At 40.3% G+C, this 21,382-nt stretch overlaps 1 protein-coding gene across 3 annotated transcripts; it reads right to left on the reverse strand.

Moving 5' to 3' along the window:
* Window positions 1-966: 966 nt before the first annotated feature.
* LOC127637330 (tubby-related protein 4-like) lies at window positions 967-19,093 on the reverse strand. 3 transcript variants are annotated; one of them, XM_052118341.1, is made up of 14 exons: window positions 18,994-19,093; window positions 17,985-18,662; window positions 12,116-12,244; window positions 11,857-12,018; window positions 11,584-11,764; window positions 9,513-9,620; window positions 9,029-9,195; window positions 8,720-8,944; window positions 7,658-7,892; window positions 7,403-7,547; window positions 7,059-7,203; window positions 6,848-6,941; window positions 3,417-6,706; window positions 967-3,329 (listed from the first exon to the last, which is right to left on the reverse strand). In XM_052118341.1, exons 2-14 carry the CDS (start codon window positions 18,234-18,236, stop codon window positions 3,213-3,215), a joined length of 5,250 nt encoding a protein of 1,749 aa, XP_051974301.1. In that variant the 5' UTR covers window positions 18,237-18,662; window positions 18,994-19,093; the 3' UTR covers window positions 967-3,212. The 3 variants fall into 3 exon arrangements, with proteins under 3 accessions (XP_051974301.1, XP_051974300.1, XP_051974302.1); XM_052118340.1 differs by having other exon boundaries at window positions 7,059-7,230; XM_052118342.1 differs by lacking the exons at window positions 11,857-12,018; window positions 17,985-18,662; window positions 18,994-19,093 and having other exon boundaries at window positions 7,059-7,230; window positions 11,584-11,748; window positions 12,116-12,160.
* Window positions 19,094-21,382: the final 2,289 nt, after the last annotated feature.

A 21,382-nucleotide genomic window follows, 5' to 3' on the forward strand; every position in this document is an offset into this window, starting at 1 on the left:
TGCAGTTTAGAAGAGCACAGCTGAATGCAGGAAGGGGGGGTTGGGGGGTCAGGTCACGTGATGAGTTTCAGAACCAAGGACAGGGCTCATCACTAGATAGGGCTCATTAAGTTCAAGTACACTAGTGTGGTTCCGGAAATATAAATCATATTATTCATTTATCCCATAGACGAATTGATTTTCAATGATAACTTATAAAAATGTAAAACATACCTAGCATGAGCTCCAAAAGTTGTTCATTGAGGGTCAATGCCTCCGTTGAAGCCATCCATCTACGTGATCTCAACTTCATTGTTTAAAATTCGCGTTTGAAAGCGGAATTCATGGTAAACAACTACATTACCTATGATACTGCAGATAAAGATCCACCAATCAGAGAGCCGCGGTCAACGAAACCCGCGAAAAACAACGTGCCTCAGAACGACGGCTTGCATCATCGAGTAGCCCTGTACTCTTAAACTACTTAGGCCTATCTATTTGTACATATCGGGATATTTTGCAATAAACGTAAAATATACTTTTAATCAACAACATAAAATCAATAGTTTTATATAATCCCATTGGTTTTTTATTCAACGTCATCATTCGCAATGCTTCTTGGGATTATAGTTCATTCCCTTAGGATAGATGGTAAGTACAGACTTGTTTGTACCTTTGTCTTTGTCAAATTTTCAAATACTATTTTTTGCCTCAAAACAAAAGTTTATAATGTCGTGATTCACCTCAGGGCTGGCTGGTTTGGTACAAGGCGCACAACTCTTTCATTAAGGATTTTATTAGAAGTCTATGAAAGAAATGAATGGGGAAAATACTTCCAGAACCCAGATAGCAGCAAAAGTGGGCAGACACTGTTGCTCTCAATGACAAGGTGCCTGAAATCCTAAATGACCCCAAAGATCAGCAGTGACATGTGGTTCTATTTGACACAAGTCAATACATTAACTCAGTTGAGAAGAGATAGTTCAACCTGTACACTTTATTGGGCGACACACTGACAAAGGACACAATTCAGCTTTTGAGGAACAACAAAACTGTTCATTACAGTACAATGCAAACTGCAAACCCTAGTGCATATAGGCTTCAAGTTAGATTGGCCTAACCCCAAAACCCCAGAGTCAGTTTAAAAAATATTAACAAAGAAAAAGGGGAAAATAGCAAAGCATGAGTTCCCCTAAATATACAGTAAATAGCAAATAAACAGATTAAGACATTTCCAAAAAAGTATCTTAAATTTGCACGCAATTGTCCTGGTAAGCATTCGCATCAAAACCAAAATGACATCATGGGAATTTCAAATACAGTATTTCAGACAGAATGGACACAAATCTTCGCAAACGTGAGTTCTAAAATATAAATCGATGTGCGTCCAAAGACAAACCCATGCTCAACTCATCTGAAAACAAACATACTTTTGAAGAAGTCATACTCAATAGTAATAGAATTTACCCAGCATGCCATTGTACCGTTCAATACAAACATTCAGTTTTTCCTTCGTCTCCAACACATCTTTTTGACCTACGTATACCAAGCACATTTCATTGTCAAATCATTATACAACAAAGTCCATCCAAATCAATACATAGTAATGAGTCAACACACATCATATCAACAGTTTAACTGGGGTTGATATTAGTGGAATATTTAAGTTAAAACTGTAACAGCCTCATTGGAGAAGATGTGTTGATCTGGTTTCAATTCTTTATACTTCGCGCTGTACAAAAACACACATGACAAAACCCTTCCAAAGTCACTTCACTACACGTAACAATCACCAACACACACCTTTCAAATTACATCGAAACCCATCACTGTCCCTTCCCCGTCCACAAACATGTCATCCACATTATATACAACATAAATTAAATGTTCGCACTTACAGAAAGTGGATTAAATGTCATATGTCCTTCAACGTGAAAAAGTGGACTGCTGTCTTGAGAAATTAAATGGTAAAGAAAGCATTAGTCTTGACAATATTGCACAATAAACAAAGATCTAAATAAATAAACAACACCGAGGATAAACCATCAACTTTTTTTACTCAATTCAACATCTGGACAGGACCAAAACTAACCTTTTTGTTTGGATCATCCTTTACAAGTGATATCAGACACATATGCACATGTATTATATGCTGTATTGGTTCGCGTCACAAATACTGTCTAACCCTTTCAAAAGCAAAAACAAGAAATGTAGTGACCATTAACTGCATGCCTATTAAAAGGCAGCCCAATTTAGTAGCAAACGGAGGCTTGCCTACTCATGCTGCCTTCATCACTTGGTTGTTTCATTAATATCAAATACTGCTGTTCCTCACAAAACTACTGAATTTCTATTCATACTACTAGGCCTCATCTAACACTGCAATATTCTTAGCACTGATAACAAACAAGTTATATAAAAAAAGAAAATGGTATGAAATGACACTGTTAAACACTGTAGAAAAATATTTCCTGTTTGCACATCTTTAGGTGGACAAAATGTGGCTTGAGAGCCATTACACAATCACTTCACAGAAGCGTCAGCAGAGGGCAGTCACTTCATATCAGGAGGAAATCAAACTAACCAATTTGCACATCCTAACTTCCTGTTTCATAACATGAAGGAGATGCACAATCAGGAAGAGTTTACATAAAGGAAAAACATAAACCGATGAGACATGCGGGACAATACAGATAAAAAATAGAATTGTAAAAACATTTTGAGAGGAATTATTCACTACAAACATCTGAGGAGCTATACTGCTTGTGAATATAGCATTAATGGGTTAATTTTTGAGCTTCTTCCGTTTTCTGTCTGCAAAAGCAAATCCATCCTAACAGAAATACCTAGAGTATACAGCCACAGACTAGATATTCAGTCTTGCTTATTCTTTGTAAAATGCATTTTATGACTGCAAGCCAGAAAGCATCCAATTAGATGCTAGCAATTATACTCCAACGGGAAAGTCCCTGGAAGTAAATTTAGATATGACCTCCTTAAAGTTTGACAAACTCTAGTATCTTATGCAAAAATAATAATAATTTGTAATGGTGCAAGTTTTACAGCAATTGATTTCTCTGCCCAGTAATACCTCTAACACTTGGAAAATGTGTCAATTGCTTCCCAGATGAAGGTTTCAAGTATTAGACAGGAAAAAAAAAATTAAAGAAAAAAAAAAAACGCCAGACAGCAAAGAAAGGGTATATTTAACTAGAATGTTCATGCTCTGCCAATCACTTGAGGCGCTGGGTGACATTAGCAAGTGCTACGGCAAAAGCTTGCACAGCTGAGAACGGGTACTGAAAGTCCAGGATGTATGCATTTCCATCAATCCTTCCAAACTGCATCACCTAGACAGATAGAAGCAGGTTAAAAGTTTGCAAATGTATACTAATGAATAACAAACAGCATCTAAAAAAGGTAGACATTGTGCATACCTGTCTCCCCTCAAGCTCAATCTGGAAGTTCTTTGCCGATTCCTGTGTAACTCTCCCTCCAAAATCCAGCTGGTAGACCTGAGTGGCTTCATTCCAAAGAGGCTGTTTGTTGGCCATGATGTAGACAAAGCCCTGGTTGCCAAGGCCACGGTCCTCTTTCTCATTAGCCTTTCGGCATTTGATTTCGTCCAGCTCAGAACCTCCTGCTCGTAAGTTCCTTTTTGCCTTCCAACTCTTTTTACCGCTCTGGCTCTGGTTCATCAGCTCATCTCCACTGATGAAGAGCTCCGGCTCACTCTCTGAGCTGTCCTGGAACTCATTCGTGGTGGCCTTGCTTAGCTTTTTGGCTTTCATCTGCTCTTTCTGGCCTTTGGGTTTCTTCTTGTCTCGTCCACCCAACCTTGGGCTGGAGATGAGGGAGTTGAAGTCGCCAAGTGCACGCCCCTCTTTTTTGGCCTTATTGCCTCCCTCTGTGATAGCTGGAACATTGGCTTCATCTGCTCTACTGTTGTCCAAACGCTTTCGGTTCTTCTTTCCAAACCGGTCTGCTCTTTGGGGAACTGGGCTTTCATTCAGTGAAAGCACCTCCTGAAAGGCCTCCCCAGCCTCAGTGATGGCCTCTGGAGGACTGACTACACTCTGGAGGTCTGGTAGGGGTGACTGTAGAGGGGGAGGAGAGAGAACAGGCTTATCTAGCATGTGGGAGGCCTTTGGTGGAAGGTTCGGGGCAGGGCCTGAGGGGCTTGGTATGGGTGGACAGGGGTTGCAAGTACCCCATGGAGGAAGAGGAATCTGAGCCACAGGGAGACTAGAACAAGACGCTGGCCCAGGGTACATTGGTGGGAGGGGGCAGCAAGCAAGGTTGGGCAAATTGGGTGGATAACCAGGTGGCAAGATTATTGCCTGGTCTTGTTGGGAAAAGGAAAGTGGAGCAACCAATTCTTTGGGCGAAGGTGGATGTGGAGATGCATGTACTGACTGAAGGTGTGGGCCACTGTACTCTGAACTTGATGGGTAGGGGAGAGCAATCTGATATGCTCCTGATGTTTGGAAAGTTGTGGCGTTAGGACTTGTTGGAGATTTAGGGGAGAGGACAAATGGAAGATGTGTAACGTCCAGATGCTGTGCTGGGCTAAGGATGAGTGAGGGAGGTTTGTGGGATGCAGGAGGTCCAGAGGTGGGCAAAGTCACTGTACGCTCTTGAGGAACCCAAATCTCTTCAGTGGCAGATGGATCCCATTGATACGGCGGTGGCCGTTTGACTGCGAAACTCGCTACCTCTGTATTAAGAGCCATTTGCCTCAGAGACCGATTCAGAGCCTCGTCCTCTGTAAAGGCAGAATTTATATAGTCAGCCCTTTCCCCATTTCCACCTCCATTAGTTACACCACTGCTGCCATCCATACTGAGCAGATTATAGGAGGATTGGTAAGGCAGAGATGAGGCACTGTTAGAGTGCACAATAACAGTGCTGTGAGGTGCACCACCCCCACTTGTAGGGAAATCTTGCCTTATGATTGTACCACCAGCTATTCCATTACTTCCACTGCTAGTGGCCCCACCACTAATGCCACTGTTACTACTGCACTGACTGCATGTATAAAGAGCTGTTGGTCCTCTCTGCTGGTAGGAAGCAGACAAAGTATTGGCCTTTGAGGGGTTTGTCCTCTGGGGATCCAGCATCTGAGATACCTTCAGCGCCGCTTCTCGACTGTTCCGCCTCATGGTAGCGTGAATCTGGCTGCTGTCGAGTCTCTGGCCAGGGCCCCGCCCTGTTACAACCTGACTGGCTGTGTAAGGGTAAGGGGGTGGGTCCCCACTGGGTATAGAGTACCTTGGCACAGTGAGACGGTTCAGTGTGGCTGAGGCGTAGGTCAGCTGCACCTTCTTGCCCTCTGCAGTAGAGGAAGATGACGAGACCCTGAGGGTGGCAGAGCTTCCTGGGCCCTGCAGTGTGTAAACATTCTGGTTGCAAACAAGTCGCGTGCGGGGACGGCACACCTCCTCAACATTACCACTGCTGTCAAATGTGGTGATGCGTTCATAACCCAGCGGAGTGGGGTACTGAGCCGTCTGCACACCAGGTGGATACAAGGTCAGATCCCCTTTCTTTATACAAACTTCCCCTGAATGTGGTATGCTAGAGCTTCCCCCTACTGCTCCAGAGGTGGAACTTGCAGACGAAGCAGTTGTGACTGCAGCTGCGGCAACTGCCACTGCAGCAGCGACTGTGCCAGGGTAGGGAGGGGGAGGGTTCATTTTGCTTATCTCAAGGGGAGCAGTGAAAACTACTGCATCACCCTCAGCCAATTGTGTGGCAGAACGAGTAGTCTTAAGATTAAGCAGGAGCTCATGCTCCCCTCGTTCTGTACTGTTCTCTCCTGTAGGAGGAACTGCTATTGCGCTTTGAAGGACGGGGCATGATGGTTGACCTGAGGGCAAAGATGGAACAGGGATTTGCATCTGATGCTGCTGTTGCAACTGCTGCTGCATTTGCTGGTGCTGTAGCTGTTGCTGCAGTTGCATTTGTAGATGTTGCTGTTGGATTTGATGTTGAAGTTGCTGCTGCATTTGCTGTTGTTGCTGTATCTGTTGGATCTGCTGTTGCATGTGTTGCTGCTGCTGCTGCATCTGCTGATGCTGCAACATCTGTTGCTGATGAAGCTGGTATTGATGAAGCTGTTGCTGTAGCTGTTGTTGATAGTGTTGTTGCATCTGTTGTTGATGTTGCTGCTGCTGTTGGGTTTGCTGTTGCTGCTGCTGTTGGGATTGCTGTTGTTGGGATTGCTGTTGCTGCTGCTGTTGGGATTGCTGTTGTTGGTATGTTGGATGCTGGGAAACTAAAAGCCGTCCAACTTCCAAACCTCCAAAGTTCACCTGACCAGGACTAGAGTACCTGGCAGGAACAGTGTACTGTGCAGTGAGCACAGTGTCCTGTTGTCCTTGGTCAGCAACACCAGGTGGAGCAACGGTTGATGTTGGATTGGACAACACATCCAACTGAACATTTTGATTGGCTAATAAGGATTGGACCAGTCCAATGCTTTGGGTTGGAGACATGGCTTGGGCAGGACTGTGAATAGGGGCAATTGGTATGTTGACAGTGCAAGGTGGATTATCGTCAGTGATTCCTGATGTTCCTGTGACAGTCAGATCATCCTCATCCTCACTGAAGACATTAGGACTAAAAATAGGTATGTTTATGTAGTCCACAGATATCTTCCGCACCTCAGGAAGGTAGATGGTCATCTGTCTGGGTTGGAGGTGAAGCAGACTTGTCTTGTATATAACTAGTGATAGAGGGGGATATGGATGAAATTAGACAGAATGGTACATGGGTTATTAAAAAAACTTTTGACCTTCTGAATACAGCCTCAGAACAGATATTGTAAGAATCCTGTGATTCATATAATTGGAAAAAAATGTATTACCTGCACCAAGATTTGTTGGCAAAAAAGCTGTTAGTCCCACTATTTTGAACTTTGTACCCCATATGTTGGACGTAACTTGCGCAAGATAATTGTGCTAAAATGCAAGGAGACAAATCATAATCAGAAAGAAACAGATATCTTCATAACTGCAATGAACTACATCAAATAGTAGTCTATATTACAAATGAAGCTGTAACAATGCAGGTAGTACCTGGGTAATGTCATCTAAGGGGAACTCTCGCCGAGTCAGACTTGGAGAGCTGATGGAGGGTTTGCGAATGGGTAACCTTGGTGATCGGGATATTTCCTGTGTGGTGCGGGAGAGCTTGGGGGACTTACGGGGATCTATATTTATCCTGTTGGTAAAGGGACACACTAAGTCTCTACAGAGAAGGTAGCAAATGAAGAAGAGTTCAAGGTGAGTTTGTAATGACATTCAGTCGAAAATAGCAAAATGGTATTGTGCTCTACTAGGCAAGCAAAAAAGCCTTACATAAAAGACATGATCTTACAAATTGATAACATCCAGAAAGAGACTCAAAAGTGTATCAGTACCTGGGAAGTTTGGGAGACTTGCTCCCTCTGGAAATCTTTGGCGATTTCTTTCCCACCCAATCATCATTCAGCTCAATGTCACTAGAATCTGAGCAATTGCAGCTGTCAAGCATGGAGGGAATTAAGCTGTTTCCGTAGACTTCATCTGTGATATGGAAACAATGAGCAATGAGTAACAAGAATAAGATGTGTTTGGTATGGTTGGTAAACATTTACCACATAAACGTGCAGATTTAGCATAGTTTCAAAACCCACCTGTTTTCCCATCGGCCTTTGGGTCCATGATGACAAATTCAGGGCGGAGCTTGCTAATCCTGCGGCCTTTCAGAATAGGGACAAGCCCCCCCAAATACTCTAGGTACAAGGTGTAGCACGGACCACCGACCTCAGGGTTATCCTCAGTCCGCTTCATAGTGCAGTGCAGACGTTCATTACCTGATGTTGGGTAACTTACAAAGTCTCGCATGTTGTTGGGGTCTGGGATGGGGGGCTGGGGGAGAAAAAGCTGATATAAATAGAATATACTGCACAACCAATTTACTCATAAACATGGTTTTGCTAAGAAGTACCAGTAAAATAGAAGGGATCTGTAGGATGTTATGTGCAGAAAAATGACTTGAATCCAGGATGTAAACTGATATTTTCTTCCAGATTATAAAACCTTGACACAGGGACCCTCATCCACCCCGAAATTCCTCAACGTCAACAATTTAAAGACTCTGCCAAGATGGTGCCTTAAAGTCTTAATCAACCTTGTGTAAGAAAGCACATCTGTTTATTCTCAACTTTCATCAGAATAACTTTTCAGGATAGCACATAACCTTCCTTCAGACCCCTCCTCACTCATAAATTGTTAGGAGATACAAGCCAGTTGTATTGCATATTTAATGATGGAGAATTCTTATTCATATTTCTAATCTGATCATTTATCTTGCATATAATGGTAGAATAATTTACATATTATTGGTGGATAAATTCAGGCATGTTTATATCTGCCCATTACATTTAAATGGTCAACACTTGTATAGCGCCTTTTTAACCTTAGCGGTATTCAAAGCGCTTTACACTGTGTCTCATTCACCCATTCACACACCAATGATGGCAGAGCTGCCATGCAATGTGCTAGCCTGCCATTGGGAGCAACTCGAGGTTCAGTGTCTTGCCCAAGGACACTTCGGCATGTGAAGCCATGTGGGCTGGGAATCGAACCGCCAACCTTGCGATTAGTGGACAACCCTCTCTACCACCTGAGCCATGCAGTTGTAAATATCCCCTACCACAAAGTCGCTAATTTCCTACAGATCTGTAGTGCTTTACCTTAATGGTCGGAGTGAAGGCAGAGGACACGCATGTGCTTAGGCGAGAAGGCATGTTGAGCTTGGCCACATCCTTCTCCTCATGAACAGCACTGGCGATGACATGCTGACACAGCAGCTGCAGACTAGCCACCCTGTGTTCCACCCGAACCACATACAGCGCTGGGCCACAAGCGAGGAAAAGACGAGAATCCCGATGGCCCCAGCACAGCGACCGGATTGGTCTCTGAATACAGACAAAACCCAAACATATTGCTAACAAATTCGTATTTATATACAAACAGTCCATCAAATGTGTCCATACACTCACCTGAGCAGGAGTTTCCAGTGAGTAAATATGTTCACCACAGACATTGTAAAACTTAACAATTGCATTTCGGGTTGCTTGAGCAACCGCAGGGTCAGGGGTCACCCCAAGTCTTTCCATCCCAGCAACTGCCAATAGGTCACCCTGAGAGCACCACTGCACGACCACATCTGACATAAACGCATACACATCACAGCAGGTTACATTTGCATGTAAAAAAGCCCAGACAATGAATAGCACATTTTCACAAAGGCATCAGTAACAAAGATCTTCTGTTCTTGTGTGACACTGAAACTATGCTGAACCCTACTGCAACTTTAAATAGCATTCATGCATCTATAACTGGCATCAGTATATTGATTAGTGTACAACCTCTAACAGTCTAAAAACAGTTCCCTTTATGCAGGGAAGGCCATTTGCATTTTTAGTGCCTATAAAGGCTTTCCATACTACACACTTACAAATAACAAAAACACTCATGCATCACCTTTGAGGCCAGTGCGTATTAATGTCGGGGAGAGGTCATCATAGTTGCTCATCAGACTGATGTCTCCAGATGTGAAACAAACGGTCAACAGCAGCTTCAGGCTTTGCACTAGAAAGACACCAAAAACAAAGCACTTAGAAATTTAACCCTTTAAAATACTTGTCAAAATATTAACTACAGTCTTGACCAACACAAAATGGTTTGTAAGTTTAGAAGCTGTACTTTCCAATGCATGTAGACATTATGACCAAAACTGAACAAGTGCTTTAAAATCCACAGATAAATCAGAAGTGCTCCGTTTTGATCATTGATTAAAAAATAAATAAATTGCACCCTACATATTGTAATCGGTAAAAACATCAATCTGATCAAATATTCATGTGTCATATGTTGTTGGAAAGCTCTTAAAGAGTAAAATACAACCAGACTATTTGTTTTACTCACAGATAAAATATAGCGAGTAATAGCCAAGTATAGGTCTTTGATATTTGCTTCGAAACGGTGTTGTTTATATGCAACATTTTCACTTATAAATTCAAGGAAAATAAACAGAACATAAAATATCATACCAATATTTAAAGGAGGCGATTACCTTTCAAACGAGGACAAGGTAATCGGATGCATAGATTCATAGATGCATTGGATAATCCACACAATGCACACACAGGATTTGGCTATCTGTCTGAAAACACATTGGCTTTCATGGATCAGTTGACGCTATCAGAAATGTAGCATCATGGAACACTAAACTAGTCGGATTGGTTTCAGATTGGTTCAAAAAGTCATCCATATTTAGGCAGAGAGACATGTGATTGGTGACTGTTACATATGGCCACCAAATACACGATACAGACTCAATGATGACTCAAATGACACAGAATGAAACTCATTCTGTGAAATCTCATGACTAAAATCATGTGTGCATGCTATGCAAACCTTTAGTCATTGTTGTGTTTGCATGTGTAATTAGTTCTTATGTACAATTATTATCTTTTATTTGTTTGGAGATGTTTTTGGACACTATGATCAATTATATTTCTAATGTTGCAACTTTTGATTGCTTTGCCGTATCAACACAATTTTCTCAGATACAGTTGACATGATTGAGAAAACAAAATCAGTTTTTCGGAGCCACATTATTTACACTCAGAGATATATAATGTGAGATCAGAAAAAATAAAAAAAGTTATTTTTCAGCAGTTTCTTAAATTCTGAGACTCTCAGTCTATTCTAGACTCTAAGATTTTAAAAGTGTTCTTTACAATAATACCAAACATTCGGCCTTCCTGGTTTTATTTTTGTCGCATTATAAGCCTTGGTTAAGGGTTAAGATTACAGGGTTAAGATTCTTTTAACTAATATATATATATATATATATATATATATATATATATATATATATATATATATATATATATATATAAAAAAAACTTATATATTTTTTTCTCCCAATTCAAAATGCCCAATGTGCTTTTAAGTCCTCGTGGTCACGTAGTGATTTGCCTCAATCCGTGTGGCGGAGGACGAATCCCAGCTGCCTCTGTGTCTAAGACAGTCAACCCGCGCATCTTATCACGTGACTTGTTGAGCGCGTTGCCACAGAGACGTAGCGTATGTGGATGCTTAACACCATCCACCGTGGCATCCACACACAACTCATCACGCGTCCCACTGAGAACGAACCACGTTATAGCGATCATGAGGAGGTTACCCCATGAGACCCTACCCTCCCTAGCAACCGGGCCAATTTGGTTGCATAGGAGGCTTGCGTCTTGGGATTCAAACTAGCGAACTCCAGGGGTGGTAGCCAGCGTTTTACTTAAGAGGTCAAGGGAAACATACATGTATCTGTTTATTAATCTTGGAGCCAGTTTCTATGACTGCATTTTAACAACCCCAACAAAAAACAAATCAATATGAATTCAGAAGAAGTTCCTAAAAGTAGATCGTTTTGACACAGGAAAAAGGGGTGCAGGTGCTTTCACACAATCACTTTATGTACGGACCCAAAACCTCTCTTAGTTGTTTGGTGTGAAATCTGTTAACTGAACACGTGCCAATCGCGCATTACCTTGCAGAGGTGCGTAATCATCCGAGTCAGTGTCGCTCTCGCTGCTGTCCTCCACCAGAAAGCTGGGATAGTTCCAGGCCATGCTGACGATACCCTCCGCCTCATGGAGCAGAATATGAGCTAACATGCGCCCGTGACAGTCCATGACGATCACCTGACCATCTGCTGTGCCAAACAACACCTGAACGACAAAACAAACCACACAATTCATTAAACGTAAGGTATTCAGCACATTGCAGCATCTAAACTGATGGATGGGAGCAGGCGTGTTACCTGCTGGTCATCAGGGGTCCATATCCCACAGGTGATCTGACTCTCCAGGTTGATTTCCGAGGACCAGTGGCGCTGCCCGCTCACCGATCCCACCAACACGAAACCATCACGGTATGAGATCAGAGCCTGAGTCCCATCATGAGACCACGTGAAGTCACTCACCTGCACAGGTAAGATACATTAAGCACTCGTCAACATGGTCCCATCATGGCACAGAACAGATACAAACGGGAACTTGATCACATTCTCATGACTGTACCTGAGCTCCTCGATCGTTGACCAGCTCTACAGACCAGCGGCCCTCATACTGGATCCAAACGAAGATCCCTCCATCTGTGTCACATGTTGCGAGCTTCTGGAAGGGCTCATTCCACCTCACTAACACCACCTTCAAAAGCAATGCATACAGAAACACATCTTGATACCAGGCATGAATGTGGTTGCATCTAGCTAATCCATTAATAAAGCTTCAATATTATTTGGTGAATCAATCAATATTAGCCGAAATCATGCACAGATGCACACTTGGGCCCCTTTGGAAGTTCATGACTTTTATGGTACTACTTGGGCCCCTTTGGAAGTTCATGACTTTTATGGTACTACTTTTGTCCTTTCTGAAGCCTGAAAGTCACTGGTGAAGATATGAGCAGGTGACCTCAGGTACAAACACATGGGTCTATATTAAAAGAGATCAGAGCTGTTTTCGTAAGGACAGTTAAGCATCAGTCAGTGACGCAGAGGTTGAAGGATCAAGCAAGATCCAAATGATGTGTTTACAGCAGGTGCTTAAGGAAACTTTAAAGAGCCATTAATCACCTTAATTATTTCACTACCCAGTCTCTAAAAATATTAAGAGGCACTTGCAACACCTCTTAACGGGGCGTATTTAAACATTTACAGATTGGCGCATTAACTTCCATTGTAAGGGTCTCGCTGTAGCCCAGATTTGAGCTTTTTATTTTAAGTAAAGGATCGACGAGTCAATTTATTTTTGTGGTAATCAACAATATAATAAAGCTTTCAGTAAATACAGATTTCATTGACTGAAGGCAGTGATTTGAAATCAATAGTACTGCTCTGCCACAAGCATAAAGACTTACAGTCTAGTAAGCATCTAAATGAAATGGATTCTCTTAACCTCAGACGTGTCCCGAGTATCTGGTTACATAAGGACTGAGCAAAGAGAACATGACATCAAACAACGAGATCTCAAACACCCCCCCATATAGCAATAGACAACATGCAATTAGATTTGTACATTTCCTCAAGTAAATCCAGGTGGTGCTTGCCCTTGCAAAACTCACTCCCACGAGGCTGGGGTGTTGTGGATGGTTGCCAGGGTGGTCTCTATACCAATATATTGGTTTTACTGATTTATCAGTGCCGATAGTTACTTTTTGGAATTATCTGTTATCAGAAGAAAGAAAAAAACGGTGCTGATAGTTACTTTTTGGACATATCGGTTATCATAAAAACAAAATCTGCGCTGATAGTTACTTTTTGGACGTATCTGTTATCAGAAGAAAAAAAAAAGTGCCGATAGTTACTTTTTGGACATATCGGTTATCAGAACAAAAAGAGAATCTGTGCCAATAGTTACTTTTTGGATATATCGGTTATCAGAAATAAATCTGTGCCGATAGTTACTTTTTGGACATATCGGTTATCAGAACAAAAAAAAAAAAAAGTGCCGATAGTTACTTTTTGGACATATCGGTTATCAGAACAAAAAGAGAATCTGTGCCAATAGTTACTTTTTGGATATATCGGTTATCATAAAATTAATCTGTGCTGATAGTTACTTTTTGGACATATCGGTTATCAGAACAAAAAGAGAATCTGTGCCAATAGTTACTTTTTGGATATATCGGTTATCAGAAATAAATCTGCGCTGATAGTTACTTTTTGGATGTATCCGTTATCATAAAAAAATAAATCTGCGCCGATAGTTACTTTTTGGATGTATCCGTTATCATAAAAAAATAAATCTGCGCCGATAGTTACTTTTTGGATGTATCCGTTATCATAAAATTAATCTGTGCTGATAGTTACATTTTGGACATATCGGTTATCAGAACAAAAAGAGAATCTGTTGGCGATAGTTACTTTTTGGACATATCGGTTATCAGAAATAAATCTGCGCCGATAGTTACTTTTTGGATGTATCCGTTATCATAAAATTAATCTGTGCTGATAGTTACATTTTGGACATATCGGTTATCAGAACAAAAAGAGAATCTGTTGGCGATAGTTACTTTTTGGAAATATCGGTTATCAGAACAAAAAAAAAAAAAAGTGCCGATAGTTACTTTTTGGACATATCGGTTATCAGAAATAAATCTGCGCCGATAGTTACTTTTTGGATGTATCCGTTATCATAAAATTAATCTGTGCTGATAGTTACATTTTGGACATATCGGTTATCAGAACAAAAAGAGAATCTGTTGGCGATAGTTACTTTTTGGATGTATCCGTTATCATAAAATTAATCTGTGCTGATAGTTACTTTTTGGAAATATCGGTTATCAGAACAAAAAAAAAAAAAAGTGCCGACAGTTACTTTTTGGACATATCGGTTATCAGAAATAAATCTGTGCCGATAGTTACTTTTTGGACATATCGGTTATCAGAACAAAAAAAAAAAGTGCCGATAGTTACTTTTTGGACATATCGGTTATCAGAACAAAAAGAGAATCTGTGCCAATAGTTACTTTTTGGATATATCGGTTATCATAAAATTAATCTGTGCTGATAGTTACTTTTTGGACATATCGGTTATCAGAACAAAAAGAGAATCTGTGCCAATAGTTACTTTTTGGATATATCGGTTATCAGAAATAAATCTGCGCTGATAGTTACTTTTTGGATGTATCCGTTATCATAAAAAATAAATCTCGCCCGATAGTTACTTTTTGGATGTATCCGTTATCATAAAAAATAAATCTCTGCCGATAGTTACTTTTGGATGTATCCGTTATCATAAAATTAATCTGTGCTGATAGTTACATTTTGGACATATCGGTTATCAGAACAAAAAGAGAATCTGTTGGCGATAGTTACTTTTTGGACATATCGGTTATCAGAAATAAATCTGCGCCGATAGTTACTTTTTGGATGTATCCGTTATCATAAAATTAATCTGTGCTGATAGTTACATTTTGGACATATCGGTTATCAGAACAAAAAGAGAATCTGTTGGCGATAGTTACTTTTTGGAAATATCGGTTATCAGAACAAAAAAAAAAAAAGTGCCGATAGTTACTTTTTGGACATATCGGTTATCAGAAATAAATCTGCGCCGATAGTTACTTTTTGGATGTATCCGTTATCATAAAATTAATCTGTGCTGATAGTTACTTTTTGGATGTATCCGTTATCATAAAAAAATAAATCTGCGCCGATAGTTACTTTTTGGATGTATCCGTTATCATAAAATTAATCTGTGCTGATAGTTACATTTTGGACATATCGGTTATCAGAACAAAAAGAGAATCTGTTGGCGATAGTTACTTTTTGGACGTATCCGTTATCATAAAAAAATAAATCTGTGCTGATAGTTACTTTTTGGAAATATTTTTTCTACCACCTTAGTTATCGGTCGACCTCTAGTCTCTAGATAAAGCGTCGTTCCTTTCATGTTTATCTATGGGATTTTACATCCATCTCATCGTCTTCAAGGCGAAAAGCGCTACAATGTTTAGCATTTACAAAAGTAATAGCTAGAGATCAACCGATAGTGGATTTTGCCGATACTGATAACTAAAGTGGTGGGAATTTTTTATTCTTTCTTTACGATGGTGGGCAAAGACAAAAGAGTCCAAAATGAATCAAAACCCAGATGCAGTCATATTTGTTCAACCAAAATCCCCAACATTTGGTGCATAGAGCTGGACATAATAATTCTGAAATGACAAAATTTCGAAAAAACGATTGGCATAGATCTTTGCCGATAACCAATAGTTTCAAAAATCAACTATCGGTCTGCCTCTAGTAACAGCACACATTTTAAGGGTAACATTCACGTCACATGTGATGAATGAAGTACCAATCCATCCTTCTATACTCTACATATATCATATTTACATAGAATAAAATCAGTAACACTGCTTTGTGTGCTCAATATGGGCTTGCCACCAAAAGTAGGTAACATTTCTTTCCTCCCAAACTTCTATTTTAAGCACCATGTGCCCTGAAAGAGAGAGATAATGCACGAAGAGAGAATAAGAACAGGAGCAGCGCTCTGAAGATTCGTTATATCAGATGAAGAGACACTTTTGAGATGCAACAAGGTTAAGAATCTCAACAGAGAACAGATTACACCGGGTTTATTTTTATCCGCCTCTATTTTCTGCTCTCTTCTTTTCTAATGGACTTGATGTGAACGCTCTCGGGAGGGAGAATAATAAACCAGACAGACACGGACACATGAGGAGAGATCAGACTGTAATAAAACATATGGACCACTATGAACTCTCACTGAAGTTCCTCACATGCAGATGAGAGATGGTAACTCATAACCTGACACATCTCATTAACCAGCCGACTATCAGGAGGGGATTTAATACAGCGGTGCGTGATCGATTTAACACCCATTCAACTACTCAACTTCAATAATATCACCTCATGAGCCACAACATCAATGCATTTCACATTTTTATGACCGATCTGCATTATTTTTATGTTGAGAACCAATATTTTATAGTTTTGTTTCTGCTTTTTGACACAATAATAAATAAATAACTAGATGGGTACATTTCCTGAAGAAAATGTGAGTGGTGCTTGCCGTGGCAAAACTCGTCAAATAGCATTTTCTAACTTGTTGCGAAGCACAAAAATAATGGTCATAGAATGTTGTTAGCATGTGTTTTTCATGATGGTAGCATGTAGGTGTTATGCTTGTGTTAGCATGATGCTAGCACTTTTTTAGCATGTTATAACACTTTGCTAGGTGATGCTAGCATGTTTTAGCATAATGCTAGCACATTTTTAGCATGTTCTAGCACTTTGCTAGGCGATGCTAACATGTGTTAGCATGATGCTAGCATGTTTTTGCATTTGGTTGGGTGATGCTAACGTGTGTTAGCATGATGCTAGCACGTGTTTAACATGTCTATTTTTTACAGAAAAGGAGGGACGAGGCGACATTATTTTTGTGGTAATCAACATTATGCCACAAATGCTGTCGGTTATGGTTGTCATGGTTATTAAATTTGGCTAATGATTAATTGTCTAGAAAATAATTGCAATAATGACGATTAATTGTCTCATTAAGGGCTTTCATGATTAATTGTCATGTATAAATTATCATATTTATTACGGTGTGCATTTTTTCTGCATGTGTCCTTCATACACATTAAGACATAATTTTTACATTTTTAACTTCAAATATATAAATCATATGATAAAATATGGTATATACAAATATTCTGAAATACTTAAAATATTTCTCTTTTTGTTAACTTTATTTTTGTTAAATTTTACATTTGGTTGTTTTATTGAACATTTTACATGACATTTTAATAAAATAAATATTAAAAAATTACAATATATATATATATATATATGTTTTGTAAAAATAAAAATATATCTATGTTTTTATAAAAAAATATTTCTACATTTATAAAAAAATATTTCTATGTTTTTATAAAAAATATTTCTACATTTATAAAAAAAATATTTCTACGTTTTTATAAATTAATAATATTTATATACATTTATAAAGATAAAAATATATTTATAAAAATTAAAATATATAGAAATATATATTTTTATAAATTAATAATATTGATTACAAAAACATATATATATATATATATTATTTAATAATATTATGCAATAGTAAAATATTTCTGTCATAATTTATTCACGTTTGCATGTTTTATAAATGCTCGGATTAAACCCAAGCGCTCTTATTTGTCATGAAGCGACATTTTTGAGATTTAGTTTCATCAGTCCACAGAAAAAGAGTAAGCATGAGTCTCCTCTTTCACGGTGCGTTTATGAACCAGGAATATTTGCCATTACACGGTCGTATAAAGTGAAACCGTAGTGCTTAGCGTTCATTAGCCACGTTTATATTTTCGTGTGAGTTTGGCACATGCTGACAGCGCGTATTCTTAATTTCTCACCTCACTGTTGTGTCCTCTCAGGTTGAAGTTGATGCGTTGCGGGGTGGTTCTGTCTCTCCGGCAGTGGCTGGAGGTGAACGTCACCCCTACGACCCCTCTGCCGTTCCCCGTGGCCAGCCACCCCTCCTCATAGTATCGCTTCCTGCAGACGGGCTTCTCCTTCTCGCTCCTGGGCACTCGACCCTTCCACGACAGGCAGAGGATGTTGGAGTCGCTGCACAGGACGGGGCCATGTTCCACCACCGCAAACATACCTGCCCGAGGCTCCACGAATGATTTAACGTAAATCCACACAGTCACCCTGCTCACCGGTGGGTCCTTGGGGTCCTGGTGATAGCGGCTGCCAGTTCACGACCACTTTGAGTGCAAATGCTTTCGCAGAACTGCATGAAACTTCTAAACAAGGCACATGAATTATGTCACGTAAACACAACACCTGTAAGGGGTAAAAAAAAAAAAAAAACTCTCTCTATGTTCAAAACATATCCTCATGACATCATCAGGTGCCAGGTTCACTGTGACGTCACCGCCGGACGGAACGCTCCACTCCGCGTGCTCATCGCTGCAGCGCGCGGACGGGACTCTCCTGAACATCAGCTGCTCGAACACGGGAGTGCCGGCTCTGCCTGTGACGTCATCCCATCAGAGGAGCCGCCAGCCAATCAGCGTCGGGGATTCCTTTCAGGAGGCCAGAAACACAAAATAGACACAATAAATGGAAAATAGAGATTTTGTCTTTTTATTACCTCAGGGTGTTGATTCATCCCTCACTGAATCATTCGAACAGACATGACGACAACACAAAACGAAGGAATAAAACTCCACAGTTCACCAAGCTGCTGGTCGTCTCATTTGTGTCTGTGGCTTTTGTTAGCTCCGCAGCTACACTCACTTCACTCGCTCCCTCTTTGTTTTTTTCAATGTAAAATGCAATCTCTGAATGCGCTAGATGAACAGAACAGGACTGCAGATGATAATTAAACCCACACGAATCCGTCCAGTGCTTTACCTGTGTGTGTAGATGTCAGATGAGAGTGTTTTTAGCGGTGCTGGCTCTGATTTTGATGCCGTCTGTCTGGGCCCCTACGCTCAGTCATGTGACCATCCCCTATGTGATCCACCAAAGACTGTTTAGCCCGAGCCGGAACACTTGTTTTAAAATGAATGAGAGAAACTGGAACGCCCATTAGGTCCCGCCTTATAGGTAAAAGAGCCAATCACCTTTTGATACAGACATCGCCTGTCAATCAACTCGAGAACGCGCGTGCGCATTAGCTAGGCCAGACGAGAAAATACCGTTTTTTGTTGTTGTTGCGTGATCTGAGGTAAAGAAGCACAATGGATAATTATTTTGTCTGATTTTATTGCTCACTTGAAATACGTTCTTTGGTCGTAATCTCTACCAAGCGTTTGGAAATGTCTGTCTTTCCCCATTCAATTAGATAGGAACGGATCTTCAATGCCACTTAGAAAATAGCAGCCCGGTAGCGTTCCAAAGGTGGCCGCCGAGTGGACTGACTTGCCTTAAAAACACTTTGATCCCACATATTTATTTTCCTCCGATGTTTTATTTTGATTTTACAACATGTACAGGATATGTGTATACTTTAAATAACTTATTAATAAAAGGGAAAAATACACATAAATAAGTTTGTTTAGGAGTGTAAACACATATCTAAATCCACATTTAAATCGACACCTAAATACAAAATAATTGTATTATAACAGAATATATCAGACCTAATTTTCAATGCAGAACACTCAATCATGACATCACAGAGAGGAAAGTGATGCGTTTGTGCCGCCAAGAGAATGGGTGTATTATTTGATCACTTATGGGTGTTGTTTTTTTATCTGTGGAACTTTAATAAGGACCCTTGTGCATTTAGTCATGTCAAGTTGTGCCAAAGAGTTTCTACGTGTTGTTTACAATGTTGTGTTTGTGAGAGAGAGAGAGAGAGAGAGAGAGAGAGAGAGAGAGAGAGAGAGAGTGTGTGTGTGTGTGTGTCTGTTTCTGTGTGTGTTTGTGAGAGTGTGAGTTTGTGAGTCTTTCTGTGAATGTGTGTTTGTGTGTGAGAGAGAGGCAATTTGGAGAAAATAAACAATTCTACTTAAATCAAAATATATATATATATATATATTTTAAGTGCTTTGGTGAATCAAATTTGCAGTGACATCACCTTATAAAAGCTGTTATTCTACATGGAGAGGTTCCACACATGGGGGCGGCCATGTTTGAATCACATGACCAGTCAAATACTGCTGTTATTGGACACTTTCACTCACTGATTATAGTACTCAAGACTGACTGTGATTAGTGATTTTTCACAATGACATCTGAAACTGAAAACTATTGATTATCATTCCTCCTGCAGATGCGTTTTGCAGTTATAGAGAGCTATAGGATGCTCCCTTGCTCCCTTTTTAGTGCATGACTTAACCTCCAGTGTGCTGTCTGTCTGCACTGGTCTCAGAACAGTTATAGAGAGCTATAGAATGCTCCCTTGCTCCCCATTTAGTGCATGACTTAACCTCCAGTGTGCTGTCTGTCTGCACTGGTCTCAGAACAGTTATAGAGAGCTATAGGATGATCCCTTGCTCCCTATTTAGTGCATGACTTAACCTCCAGTGTGCTGTCTGTCTGCGCTGGTCTCAAAACAGTTATAGAGAGCTATAGGATGATCCCTTGCTCCCTATTTAGTGCATGACTTAACCTCCAGTGTGCTGTCTGTCTGCACTGGTCTCAGAACAGTTATAGGAGAGCTATAGGATGCTCCCTTGCTCCCTATTTAGTGCATGACTTAACCTCCAGTGTGCTGTCTGTCTGCACTGGTCTCAGAACAGTTATAGGAGAGCTATAGGATGCTCCCTTGCTCCCCATTTAGTGCATGACTTAACCTCCAGTGTGCTGTCTGTCTGCACTGGTCTCAGAACAGTTATAGGAGAGCTATAGGATGCACCCTTGCTCCCTATTTAATGCACGACTTAACCTCCAGTGTGCTGTCTGTCTGCACTGGTCTCAGAACAGTTTGAAATGCACCTTATGTTCATCACAACTCCATATAAAGCCTCTGAAAGACACATTTACTTTTTTCAACTTCTGTGGGAATAATGTCCCAATATCCACGTATGTGGACATCATGTTTATCAGCGCACTGACATGCGAAAAATGAACAAATTTTTTAAAGCGGCATATCAAACGAAACTAGAGATTCTCCTCTTTACACTCAAAACATTATGAGATTTCTTACCAGAAGCATTTTTGTTGCCGCTGCGTCCATTGGAGCCCATCAAGCAAATTGACATCATGGTGTTTTAACCCTTAAATGACAGTCTCGAGTCTTCTGAACAGTATTCAGTCGGTTGAAATTAAATTAAATTATGCGTTTTGTATAGCG

This window comes from Xyrauchen texanus, chromosome 45 (assembly GCF_025860055.1).
Source record: "Xyrauchen texanus isolate HMW12.3.18 chromosome 45, RBS_HiC_50CHRs, whole genome shotgun sequence".
Lineage (NCBI taxonomy): Eukaryota > Metazoa > Chordata > Actinopteri > Cypriniformes > Catostomidae > Xyrauchen > Xyrauchen texanus.

Excerpts from the sequence above, each read along its gene's own strand:
- LOC127637330 (XM_052118340.1), bottom strand. The coding sequence starts at position 18,236 with ATGTTTGCGGTGGTGGAACATGGCCCCGTCCTGTGCAGCGACTCCAAC. Across the intron at positions 12,019-12,115 it reads TCAACGATCGAGGAGCTCAG|GTGAGTGACTTCACGTGGTC; the intron begins GTACAGTCATGA and ends TTACCTGTGCAG. Across the intron at positions 9,196-9,512 it reads AATACGCACTGGCCTCAAAG|ATGTGGTCGTGCAGTGGTGC; the intron begins GTGATGCATGAG and ends CGTTTATGTCAG.